Genomic DNA, 12,890 nt, shown 5'->3' with positions numbered 1-12,890 from the left:
GCTGTTTTCATTTCAAAGGTTATGTCTCAAAGGTTGTGATTTTCCATTGATGGATGAAGAAGGTGCATCCCATTGTGTTTCCAGTGTGTCCTAGCTTAAATGGGAACCTATTCCCAGAAGCTGACATCACCCCTGTGTTTGCAGCTCTGTGATTGAGTTGTGTGTTAGATCCCACAGTCGGGCTGAAGCTGATTCCCACGAGGGAGCGCAGTAACTCGGTATGAGAAAGCAGATTAAAGAACAAACGGCGTCCTTGTCCTTCCATCTCAACCACGTTACAGGTCAGACGGTGAAACCTTTGATAGTCTCCCAGTGCCTGCCTCGATCTGTCTGCCATCACACTATCTGTGTGGCTGAATCTTCTTTCTGTACCTGAATCTCTAATCAAAAGTCTTTCAAATATTAAGTTCTTCCTCTGTGTGGTGCTTTACTTTCCAAGCCATCTCCCCCTGCAGTCTGACAGGTCCCAGGACATCAAAGGGTTCAACGGAAAGCTGAGGGGAGGAGGTTTTTAGGAGAAGGGGCCACGAGGAGCTTCCACGAGTTCCCATGGGACAACGGGGGTCCACAGGTCGCTGTCCTTTGCAGATTCTCATCTCGGAACAGCAACTGTCATCGGTGGTTTTGAGCGAGCTGAGCCCCAAGCCCAGATCCTCTGTTTCAAAGGGAAGGCCCATCTTCAGATGAGATCCCCATGTGAAAGAGGAGCTTAATCACCACGGTAACTTGTATGTTGGTACCCCCCGACCCCGGCGCCATGCACACACTCTCACACACACACACACACACATGTACACTGTTTTCCAGTGTGAGGCCCTCAGGACAGTGAAGGGTAATCACAGAACAGCATGGATCTGCTTAAAGCTGCGCTACAGAGGAGGTACACACACTTTAATGAAATGTATTATGTCAACAGATTTCAGGTAGTATGAGGTTAGCAAATAATAAGTTTGAATAGTTTAACTTAACACTATTATTCGGTTCAGACACCGAGACTGCGCCACTGCCTCCTAAATAGTTAACATTTTTGGAAAGACTTGCGGTGCTTTGTGATGGAAACTGGATCTAGTGTTTCTCTTAGCATAAAGACTGGAATCGAGTCCCAACTGAAAAAGAAATACATCTTTAAAGCTGAGTAATTAACAGTTGTATCTCTTTTGTTTAACCTGACGTGAAAGAGAAATGGGAAAACAACAATTAGTGGCCTGAGGGAGAGTTGCAGTGAAATGACAAAGGTTTTTTCAGAAAGGAGTCACTACAGAAGCCTTCCAGAGGAACTGGAATTCTGACTCTGGAAAGTTGAATTCACCTTCAGTCAAACGAGGTGGAGGCAGATGTATCAAAGCTGCTGCAGTCCATACTTTATTGTTAAAAATGGATGTGATGTATGTGAAACGGGACACTCATCATGACAAACCCACAGAGAAATATCATCAGACTCTGCAGGAACTCAGTTTTTCAGCTCCTTTTGTTTTATTTGCAGCTCTCATCAGTGTCCGACTACGCACAGCAACCAAACGACAAAGTTAGCAACTAGCTAGTTAGCATAGTGGAGCGTTGAGCAGTTGGAGACCCTGGTGTGTCTCTAACGAGATGGTGGTGACCAAAACAGCTAAAAGTATGCAGAATATTGGACTGGATATTCCCTAGTTGGACAGACATGCTGTTGATGCTATGAGTTACACAGTATATATATTTTTCTGGATGTGTGCAAAGGCAACATCTTGCAAACAAGTTCACCAATTGAAATGTATTGGTGATAAATGATACTAATGTTGGCTTTATAGATTGTTTTTGTTGAGTGAAGTAGCTGAATACTCTGGTTAATGCAAGTTAAACCCTTGGCTAAGGAATTAAATGAGCTGCCTGAAAAAAACCCTTTGAATTTCACCCTGAAAAGGATTGGGAAAGGTTTTGTTTTGCTATGTAGTACCTGGTAAGGGGTTAACGATCCTGCTGTGTTTGTGTATGTAAGTTTAAGCATGTAAATACGTTATATTAATATAAATGTTCCTGGATTTAATCTCCCTAACAGCCCTGGTTTCTTGGGATGATAAAAGGCATATTAAGACCCTCTCTTAGCACATTCCACGTCCAGTATGGATGTGATTCATGAGGTGTGAGGAGACGCAGCTATTATTCACAGTCGGCTTATCACACCTGTGTCTTTCGTGGATGAATGTCTCAGTTGTGCATCCAAACTTCTCCCCCGAGTCCTGCAGGGATTTCATCCCCCCCCCCCCCTTCTTTAAATATATGGGCCACCCGGGGCTAAACCACATGGTTCACGCCTTTTGGATTTATAGCACCTAGGGAGGGCAGTGTGAAACCTCACACGTAGGCTAATAGATAACCCATAATATAACTGCAGGCACACAAGCATGGCCGTTTGGTTTGGTGTTTAGACTGTACATATTGTATATTTATAGATGTGTGGGTTTGACACAGATGGCTCTATCCTACATCCTCGGCTAATTACAGGCCGCTGAACCCGTCAGCTGTCACCGCCACACTCTTTTTACATGTCAATGACAGCCAAATGGGACCTCATATCCTTCCTGCAGCTCGTACAATGCTCTCATTCAAAGCATAGAAGATGGAGAGGAGAACCGAAAGAAAGAAAGCGAAGGATGCCACTCCTCGTCCCAGCTGGCTTAGTGGCAGAGGGCACAGAGTCCTGTCCGTGAAATAACAACCACCCAAATCCCTCCCCCTTCATCCTTCACCTCTGCCCGGCCGTCTTCATCATCAGCCTCGGCCTAATCTGGGCACGTTCATGGGGGGACACGCACCCAGCTTCTCTGCCTCCTTTTGTGTTTGGTGCAAGGGGTGGAGGTGGTTGCTCGGGTTTGTCTTTGTTTTTTCAATCCGGGGGGGAAGAGGAGGAGAACTTGGCAGGAAGCCTGGCCGTGGCACCGCATACAAACAGGGGGTGAGAACACAGGGCCTATTTGTTTGACTCCCCCATCCTCTCACCTCAGGGAGAGTGGAGAAAACTGCATGAGACAGCCATGAGATAGGGTCCGCTCCTCGGCCATCCATTCCGCAGCACAGCCAGGGGACTGGACAGAAATGAAAGTAGTCCATGTAAGTGAACTATTGACCATAATCCAATGCAATGATTTCAATTTGTGACTTGGCAGGAAGCCCAGCTTTGCCTGCTGTGCGAGAAACATTGGGAAAGTAAGCTGATTAACTATAAAATACTATCAAACATTGCGGGAATGTTCAAAACAACATCATGAGACTAACCACAATTTATCACTGCAATATATCTCTGAGCAGACAAAAGGCTGAGCTGTCCTTTCTGTTTTTTCTATTCCGCATTACCTATTGGTTCTTAGTCTGATCTCCTGCGGACTCAAAGTAGCTGACATCAGCGCAAACCCCTGCAATTTCCTCTGATTTGTGTACGATGAAATCTTTACCGTATGTACTGTAGTCATGTCTCTGGAGTCCTCGCTAACATGCACATAAAGACGCTTTCTGCAGATCACAGGGTTCCCGGTGCAGCTGCAAATAACATTGATGTGGTGTTCCAACATGTCAGCAGAGAAAATGTTCTTCAGGGAGACTCAGACGAGGATTGAAGCAAAATTGATATCACAAGTCTGATCAGATTCAATATATGTTCCAGCATTTGGGCATGCAAATTAGCCCTGGGACGATGCTGTTGAGCAATTCATGCATGAAACTGAATCGGCAGACTTTAAGGCGCTTCATTTCAAAAGCGAAGGTCAGATTTGTTTCCCTCATCCATTTTTATCTATGTTCTTTCTGTCAGCGTTGCAGTGCGTGCAGACCTCGGGGATTGTCTGCTGTTTGGATCATTGGAAGTCTCATTCAAAATGTCCTGTTGATAGGACTCGATGCTTTCACAAAGCAGGTACACCGAAGGAGCAGTAAGTTGTGAGCAAGCCGCAGGGCTGACTGCTTTATGACTGCTCCGGTCTTAACCGCAATTGCAGCTAGCAATCCTAAAGGGAGACATTGTGGTTGAATGATAAAGCAGCCTGACACGCCTGGACGGAGATGGGGTGATATGAAGTGGGTGTTTATCTATTTATGTGTCTGTTTGCGCCTAAGTGTTTCCTAGTGTCAATGCTGGAAAGTATGTACAAGTACTTAAGTAATTTGAGATCCTTTAAACTTTGCAAGTAGTTTCATTTTATTCTGCTTCATACTTCTACATTTTGGAAGGAAGCGTTGTACGATTTACTCCGCCACATTTATTTTACAGTTGCATTTCCTCTAAATTGTGATTTTGATACACAATACTTAGGATGAACCATAAAATGTGGTTATTTGGTATTGTTTACAGGATGAGTGGGGGTTAAATGACATTCAATATTTCAACATCAAACCAAGAAATGAATTAGCACCAAAAATCACTTCAATGAGATAATACCAATTAATGGGAATCATTTTAAATGATATACTGTATGAAGATAAATATGGTAATGATTAAACCATCCAGCATTTTATTTAAGAAGGTAAGAACATGAGTGGGTTAACAGAACATTTCTAATTGAGTGTTTTTCTGCAATGAGTGATTTTAATCCTCATTAAGTAAATGTTCCTTATTTTATAAATACTAATTCTTGGTGCTGTACATTCTTTAAATTGAGTATTTCTGCAGTGTGCTTTTAGTACTACTGCCTAGTATGTTTTCACAAAAGTTGGGCCATATTTCACTTTGAGTCTCGTTGTGTTTTAGCTATGAAGTATGCTAATGTTTTTACCTGCACAATATCAGCCGCTGCTTAAAGGAATGGCAGTTTCTTCCCCCCAGCGTAGGCATGTTTGCAATGTCAAGTGGGAGTCCTAAAGTTATTACATGCATGCTAACTGTTTTGACCCGTCTTGCATCCTCTCTCTGCTGCAAAATATATGGCCTTCCTCTCTCCGGTGCACCACACCAATCGTTTCCTCAGTGCTCCTGCGGGGCTCTGACCTGCGACATGAAAGAGTTGGACCTCATGCCTGGAATGAATCCGGATGAGCCGCAGGTCAAGACGTATGTTCGAGGATCATTAACCATTACATCCCTGCTGCACTCTCAGGGCACAAACACATGTGCTCCATGTATGTGCAAGGTTTTGGCCTCAACTGCAGCCGCCAACAAGTAGTATAGCATTAATACTTATCAGATTTATTCCCCAGAAGACAGATTTCTTGTGGTGCAAAGATGACAGGTTAAGCTGCTTCACTGTAAAAAATATGAGGGCTAAGGAGAGTGTTTTTCTTTCCTGACTTCATGAGCATGTCAGAGCAAAAGGAGGAGGCAGATATGGAAGACAGGATGTGATTTAGGAAGGAGAGGGATTTAAAAAATGTATTAAATAAGATGAGCGCACAAGTGTTGTAGACTCACACCAAATAATTCCCAATCTGCCTCAGGTGGCAGATGGAAAAATGCTAACCTAACAGCGGTGACAGTGAAGACATTACCAGCGACAACAATCAAAGCTGACTGCCTTTGATGTGTATTTGTCCTCAGATTTATATTCAGTTTTAATGGTGGGACATTTCACATTCCAGCATGATAAATCCAACTCCTTTGGTCGAGGACTTTTCTCTCAGACTAAAAGAATAGATCACAAGCTTCCAATTAAGACATCAAAGCTTTGTACGATCAAATGTTAACTGAAATGTCATTTCCCTAATATTATTATCTCCCTCCTTCATAACATTTGATGCCAGTGTCTGATTGGCTCCTGACATTTAGGTCTAATTGAATGTCTGTGATGGTTTGGGATTCTGTTCTTAGCCTGGTCTGGCTCCTCGTTATGCTTTCAAACACCTCCCAAATTGTTTTGAATGAGTTTTTTCTGAGCGATTAATGATATTCTTTGTCTTTCAGCTCTTCACAAGTCTTGCAGTGTCGTCAGCCCACTCACTCTGTCTCCGCGAGCTAACAATGTTGCAATGCAGTGAGCTTAGAGGGGAAGAATGCGACAACAGAATGGAATTATGGGAGCAATTATTGCATTTCAGACCGCAAGGAATGCATCAGAGATGGGCTGAAGCGGAGCGTTTGTTCAGTGGGTTAGCGATGACAGCAGTGAGCTAGCTGAAGGCCTCTGACACCCAGGCGAGAAACATAACACTCAAAGCTTGTTTTAAGAGAATGCAAGACAACAAAAGCAAAAATGAAAAGAAACAAAGAACTGTGATCTTGGATAAGGTAGATTAGACATCTTGTGGGCTGTGAGGATGGGTGGCAGCTAGGAATGTAGCACGCTAAGCAAAGCGCCCTGCAGAGAGGCCAATGAAAAGCAGAGCACTGTGCTCCCGGCCGGCATAAAGAAGTCTACTTGGCAGTTAAGCTGGGAGTCATGTGCCTCCATTTAAATGAGAAGGCAAGAGAGGAGAGGAAGAGAAATACAGGCTGGGGACCCTGCCAAGCCGAGACACTTGAGGAATGCATCAGAGGCAGCAGCTCTCGCGCCGCAGTAATACCATTACTGCTACCCGAGTCAGAAAAACAGCTCTAGCCTAGTCAGCAAGTCTCATGGCCAGAGCGAACAGGTAACAGCGGCAGGGCTAACTGAGAGAAATGTCATCTTGATAAAGAAACCTCAGACGTTTCAAGCATTTTTATTTGGGTGCGTCTATCATAAAAGCATGCATCCACGTGTCTGCCAATTGTGGGTACTTGCAAGTAGCTGCACATCAATGTCAGGGAGTGATATGTGAAAAACAATCCTCTTATTATTGTTTGGATGCACACTTTGTTCTAGATTTTCTAGAACCCATTGATTTCTAGGATTCTCCACTCCAACCAAGCACAAGAAAACCTGTAACAGTTTACAATTCTTGGAAACATGCAGGCAAATCTAAGCAAATTTAGATTATGAATTATAAGATTATTTAGGAACTACTACTGCTCCGTTGATCCCAATTAAGACTTTACAAAGCTTTTTCGGATTATATTGTATATCAATTGCACTAGTGGACTCCTTACAGCCTTTACATTTGAAAAGCATCTCTCTAATTGTTTGCTCTGTGACAGAATATTTGCACATGGCACAACCCATACCCACCAACCCTTGAGGTCACCTGGGTAGGAGCAGATTTGGATGGTAGAGAATGTTTGGTGAAGATGACTTCTGGCAGGAAATAAAGTACATTTCATTTGAGAGAATGTTGCAGCGTGAGGGTCCTGTCGGTGTGTGTGGAGCTGTGTGTGAGGCGAGGCATGTGGTGTGACTCCTACAGCCCTGGCAGTTAGTTAATAAACACAGGCCTGTCAACAGCTGCTGGTGATGTAATGTGGAACTTCTCCTCACCACGCTCCTTATCCTCCCGCCCCTCCCGCCTCCCTTACTCCCTCCAGCACCACCCTCTGTATTTACAAGTCTGCTGGGTGTTGCTGCAGACTGCCATGCAGCAACACAGATAGTGTTTAAAGAGTGTGTGTTTGCGAGTGGCTCCCCCCCCCCCCCGCCCCCTGCAACAGGAGAATTTACGACAGCATGTTTTCAGCTGCCCTCAAAGGAAATTCCACATCACCAGGTTGTCTTCCTGACCCAAACACCTCTGAGAGTCTGGGAACTTCAGCCCTGCTGAGTGGAGAGGATCCGGCCGGCTCAGAGTAAGTTTGGAATCCGGTTTTTCTGCTGACATTACAGGAGGCTGATTCACCTTCAGTGTTGGGGAGACGTGTCGGTGCTGCATGATGGGATAGGTGTCACCAGAAGGGCGTTGCGTTTGAAACAGTCCAAACGTCTGAAGGCATACTGCCAGTCCCCTGCTGGGTCCCTTAAGGAGGGCTTCTTATGTGTCAGCTATCCGAACTTCAGCTCTTCATGTTTTCAGTGTTTACGAGCTGTCACACTCAATGCAAGCAATGATTTCCTCCTGTTTAGCTGACTGATCCATGTTTGTATCCACGCTGATACTCTTGTATTTAATGTGTTCTTAAAGGAGTTTATTCATCCAGCCCAAGGGAAACACGATATGTAAATTAGCCTGTAGCTAACCGGGGCCAGTGATTGTAACAGCTGTCCCTCCAGAAATAAAAACTAGGAATGAAAGGTTTTATCTTTTGCATGGCAGTGTTAACGAGTTACACGACATGTGAGTGTAGTTTGGGCTGCTTCAAACATGACCAAATGATTGGAATTCAAAAATAGGTGTTAGCTTGCACTCACATGAACTAGCTAGCTTACAATATTAGCAAGTTGTATTTAGCTAGGTTCCAAAAAAAGGTCTATTAACTTTAAAAAGTAGTTTATTTAAATCCTCTTTCCTTTCAACAGACTGACCACAAACTAGACTTTTTCACAGCAGAAACGACAGGTGATATTGCTAACGTTAACAACAGTCCCAGTTATCCAGCATGGAGTTCACTGACCTGCCTTCAGTGGATGCAGCCATCAGGTAATGAACACACCTGTGCACTTCCTGCTACATGTCAACATGAATGCTGCAAAACATCCCAGCGGCCTCCTGTTGAATGAATGCTAAAAGGATTCTCTCTGCTTGTTTTTCAAATGCTGTGAACACTAAACTGGGACAGCTGCTGCAGATCTTTGCTGTGAGAAAAGACACACAGGAAAACATGCAGAACGATAAACACACTGTTGTTTCTCAAGCTGTCAGCAGCCTGCTGTTGAATGTGTGTGTTCACTTATTTAGTGAGCTGCCCATCCATGATGCGTGCATACCAAAGTAGAAGGGGGGGATAGGGTTGTGTATTTTGATAACAGTTGGAAAATTCTCCTGCCCTCTCTTGGCATGCTGTTTCCCCCCTGGGCCTTTGGAGTGTATTTTCTGTCTTTTTCTACCTGTAGCGTTATCATGAGAGAGTTCAGCAGAGAGTCTTGCTGCCGGGCCAAAGCACGCTGGGTTGCAGCCGAGGGTCCCTCGACAGGAAGCTCAGTTGAATTTTTTCCCAGGATGTACATTACAACATCCTACGCATCTGGTGGGATAAGCACAGGGAATTGCAGGGACTCCCCTCATGAAGAGGATGACGACATTGTATTCATTGTTTTTCTTTTTTCCACTAGACCTCCAACCCCTCGCGCCCTTTTTAAACCCCCACATTAAACTGCCTGCTAAGTACTGCTGACTACTGCTCAGACGAGCCCTGGCGTGCAGAATCTTTATCATTAAAGGGTGTTGTGAGCAGATAGTTTCCCTTTCATCCTGTTTGTCATGATTTCGGTTTCGGAAGTCATTATGGTATTTGCACATACGAGAACCAGTTTTTTAGTCTGTGTGCTGATTGTAGGGAGCATCAGTCATGTTTGACAAGCTTTGTTGAGCAAGTAGGCTAAGTCAAATATTGATGACGCTCTTCAAACAGACTGCATGAGAAAGCCCCATGCAAATTTGTCAAATGTTTCCCTTACAAAAACCTCTACTGAGAACACTTAAAAAGACGGAACTAGAGCATCTGGTGATGAGGGTGAATGAAAGATTAAAACTACATTTCTGTCTGCTGATCGCAATCCTCCCGCATGTCTCTCAGTTTTGTGGGTGAACAAGAAGCTCTTTTTGTTCCTCGTTTAATATGCAGGATCAAACTTTCCTCCTTCAGTCAAGTGTTCCCTGTCTTTAGGCGTTAGGAGAAGCATTGTAGTTTCACACGACCATAAGAAACAGCAATTTGAAGATCTTAACCTAGTTTCGTAGGCGTAAGTAAAAGCAATATGCCTGTGTCCTCGATGTCATTGTGTGAAAGCACATTGGTTGTTTGTTAAGCAAATTATACTCCTTTGGAAGTAAAGATATGAGCAAATAACCATGTACAGACGCCTAGATAAACAGACGTTAATACTTCCCATAATTATCTGGGTTACAGGCCGGATAATTTACGGGATCATGCTGTTTGATCTTAACAGCGACATCCTAATCACAGTTACACCGGTGTTGATATGGATCCCCTCTCACCCCTCATTTGAAAGGGACCGTTAAATAGCTTTGACAGTAAGCCTCTCATTTTCACAGCCATGTAATAAATACTTAAACTTGGTACGACACACTGAAAAAGAGGTCTAGCTTTATGATTGGTTTGCTGAAACCAGTGTCAAAAACGGCTTCTTGTTCGGCGCTCTCGGTCACAATAATTCCATGTTAGCGCGTGCCAGGCTACAGTTGGTCGTGCCAGCTGCACGGGACACATGCAGAGGCAGGATCAGACCGGCCGGCCAGCAGAGGGACTCAAAACATCCCATCAGCATACACCATCTGTGCTGCTAGAATACAGATGGACCTCCCTCTCCTCACGTTAAACCCCACATCAGACACTTGCATGCTTCAATTTTCTCCTCAATGAACGGAAAGTAATAGCACCCCCAACGTCCCCTCCCCCCCAGTGTAGCAGGCAAAGGTATAATCTTCCCCGGCCATTCATTCTTCTCCCCGGACATGGCAATCTGGATGAATCATTCAGAAGAAAAAATAAAGAGAGAACTGGGCTCTGTACCGAGGGGGAGGCTCTGCGCTGACCCCGTTTCAGTCTCCCACTCACTCAAGGCAGGCTCAGGGCATGGAGACAAAATGAATGGGTTCCCGGGGCAAAGGGAGTGCACCAATCAATGTCCAATCCCATCCATTTTCAGGCCCTGCCACTTCCTGGCATTGCTCTTTTCTTTTTGGGGCATTGATCATGGAGGTCCCTCCTTTAGTTGCCCATTTCAAATGTTTGTTGACATGTATCTGCTCCTCCATTGAATGACTAAATTGCATCACAATGAAAAAAGCAAACATGTTTTATTGCAAATCCCGCTGCGATAATTCTTCAATGAAAGGTTTTGCTTCATGAGAAAAGAGGGCAAAGTTCAAGCCGCACACTTCACCCACTTATCTGTGTTTGAATTTAACGTGACAAAGATGTGTTACTTGTGGCGACTCTTTGCACAGTGCGAAATGAGAGTATGCGTGGGTGAATGCCTGACTGTATTAGGTACAAAGGGCAGGATTGTCACTTGGGGCAGTGTGGGCTCTAACACTGCAAAGGCAAAAGCCAAACGGGTGGAGCAGCAGGGTTTCCTCTTACTGTAGGGAAAGGATTACTACAAGTTAAGATGACAGTGCCAGTAAAAGACTGCTGATTGCAATAAATGCACAGCTGCCTAATTCCTCTAAGCTCACAAAGGAACAGTATCAGATCCGAGCCATGACGATCCATATTCATGGGCTTATTATCACCGTTTATCCAGGTTTTCTGTACAGCCGTCTCTCAATGGCTGTAAGTGTTATCATTAACTCTCACATTATCCCTGTTGTGGTTTGGAGCTGTCTAGGACTGTGTGACCTCAGCTCGGTCCTCGCTGGAGCAGATGTTAAAAAAGAGAGCCCCCTCCTGCCACCTCAAACACCTCCCCATGGTGGTTGCACACACACACAGACACACACTGTTCCACATCTAATTAGGCCTACAGCACAAAGACTCCCAGATGTCAGCGTCCTCCTGGCCTCTTTGATTATATCCTTTCCACCCCACTGGCTGGCCGGCTCGACTGGCTGGACGGCCGGCCGGCTGGGGGCCGCATGGACTATAGGCGTTGACGCGTGTCACTCGGCGTAGGTCAACACCAGACTGGTTTAACATAACAGTAATTGCTTTTGGTGTAAATCACAGAGAGCCAGGGAGGACAGTCCTGAAGGGGTTGTGGAGAGGCCTTCATGAAAGTAGGCATTTAATGTGTCCTTCTAATGATGCTTTATGTAAAAAAAAAAGCACACATTTTTCTGAGGAACACTGTATTGGATCACAGGTCACCAAACCGGCCTGTCATTTAAAATGGCATTTGTCATGTGCAGCAGTTACTGAGTGTTTCATTTCCATTGTAAAGCGTGAACGATGTGCGGACAGTCAACACATTTATCGGCTGAGGAGAGGAGACCACGGCGCTGCTTTTTACAGACCTCAGGTCACGACAGCAAATCAGACTCCCGTGCTCCATGTGAACAATAAGTCAAATCGTATTGGATTACCAGTTGTGTTAAACATATTGGAAACTTGACAGCATAAAGACTAAGCATCATTTGGTTTGTTTAAGGCCGGCTTTTATCCGAATACCCGTGATGTTTGGCTTCAATGTGTTCGTCTTTATCACTTCCGCTACCTCAATCCACGCACTGTATATACCCCAAGGAAAATGCTGTCTGTGTTTTCTACGCCGGGTCTGGGCAATCAAGGACATTGCTATAATCCATTTTAATCATTTACTCTCAATTTCCTATAACCCCCTATCTCTGCGTCCATGGGCTTTACTTCCTCTACTAATCTCCAGTGGAAAACTGAAACGCAATCTAAACATAGACCAGTATTTCATCAGATTTAACACACTTAAACACAATTAGCGAGGCAGAGGGATTGGTAGGATGTTTCTGCGTAATTTAGGACATTTCACATCCTGTTCACTGATTAGGCAACTTCCTTATACGCTACATAACCCCAGGGTGTTCAGAAATGGGGCAGATGGAGACTGTGTCATGTTAGGAAACACAACACCTCTTCTGGATGGATACGTAGCGGCTGATCCGGCGTGTTTCACGTCGATACGTTTGGACTTACCAAATTGGCGGTGGATGGAACGTGTCATGTTGATGTGTGGGGATGTTTGACAAGTGCAGTCACGCTGCTGAAGCCTCAGACAGGGTGTAACAGATATTGCCTGCAGCAGATGCAAAAGGCACTTTGGGATGCTGTTTGGTTGCATAAGTAGGTTTGTGAGGCAAGTTAGCACATCTGACCTAAAAAAAAAAGGGATGAATAGAATTTAGCCTCATTCTGAGTCAAGCCAACAGTGACACTTAGCAGGCGTGTGATATTGCACCAGTGGATGTTATGCTGAGGGTGTCCGGAGAGGTTTTTGGGAGCTTTAGTGTGTGTGAATCGCATATTTATTTGGACCCACAATGTTTTATTG

At 44.6% G+C, this 12,890-nt stretch overlaps 1 protein-coding gene across 4 annotated transcripts in view; it reads left to right on the top strand.

Moving 5' to 3' along the window:
• Positions 1 to 7,467: 7,467 nt before the first annotated feature.
• LOC134860998 (nck-associated protein 5-like) overlaps positions 7,468 to 12,890 on the top strand; it is a 108,252-nt gene continuing 102,829 nt past the window's right edge. For 3 of the 4 annotated variants that reach the window (XM_063877949.1, XM_063877948.1, XM_063877947.1), the window contains exon 1: positions 7,468 to 7,597. In XM_063877949.1, coding sequence (XP_063734019.1) covers positions 7,479 to 7,597 — 119 coding nt within the window. In that variant the 5' untranslated portion in view covers positions 7,468 to 7,478. Of the gene's footprint in view, positions 7,598 to 8,337; positions 8,386 to 12,890 lie in introns of those variants that run through there. The other variant, XM_063877950.1, reaches the window with a different exon arrangement.

This window comes from Eleginops maclovinus, chromosome 24 (assembly GCF_036324505.1).
Source record: "Eleginops maclovinus isolate JMC-PN-2008 ecotype Puerto Natales chromosome 24, JC_Emac_rtc_rv5, whole genome shotgun sequence".
Lineage (NCBI taxonomy): Eukaryota > Metazoa > Chordata > Actinopteri > Perciformes > Eleginopidae > Eleginops > Eleginops maclovinus.
The sequence above is the reverse complement of the archived record's forward strand: the minus strand, read 5'-3'. Positions and strand labels throughout refer to the sequence as shown.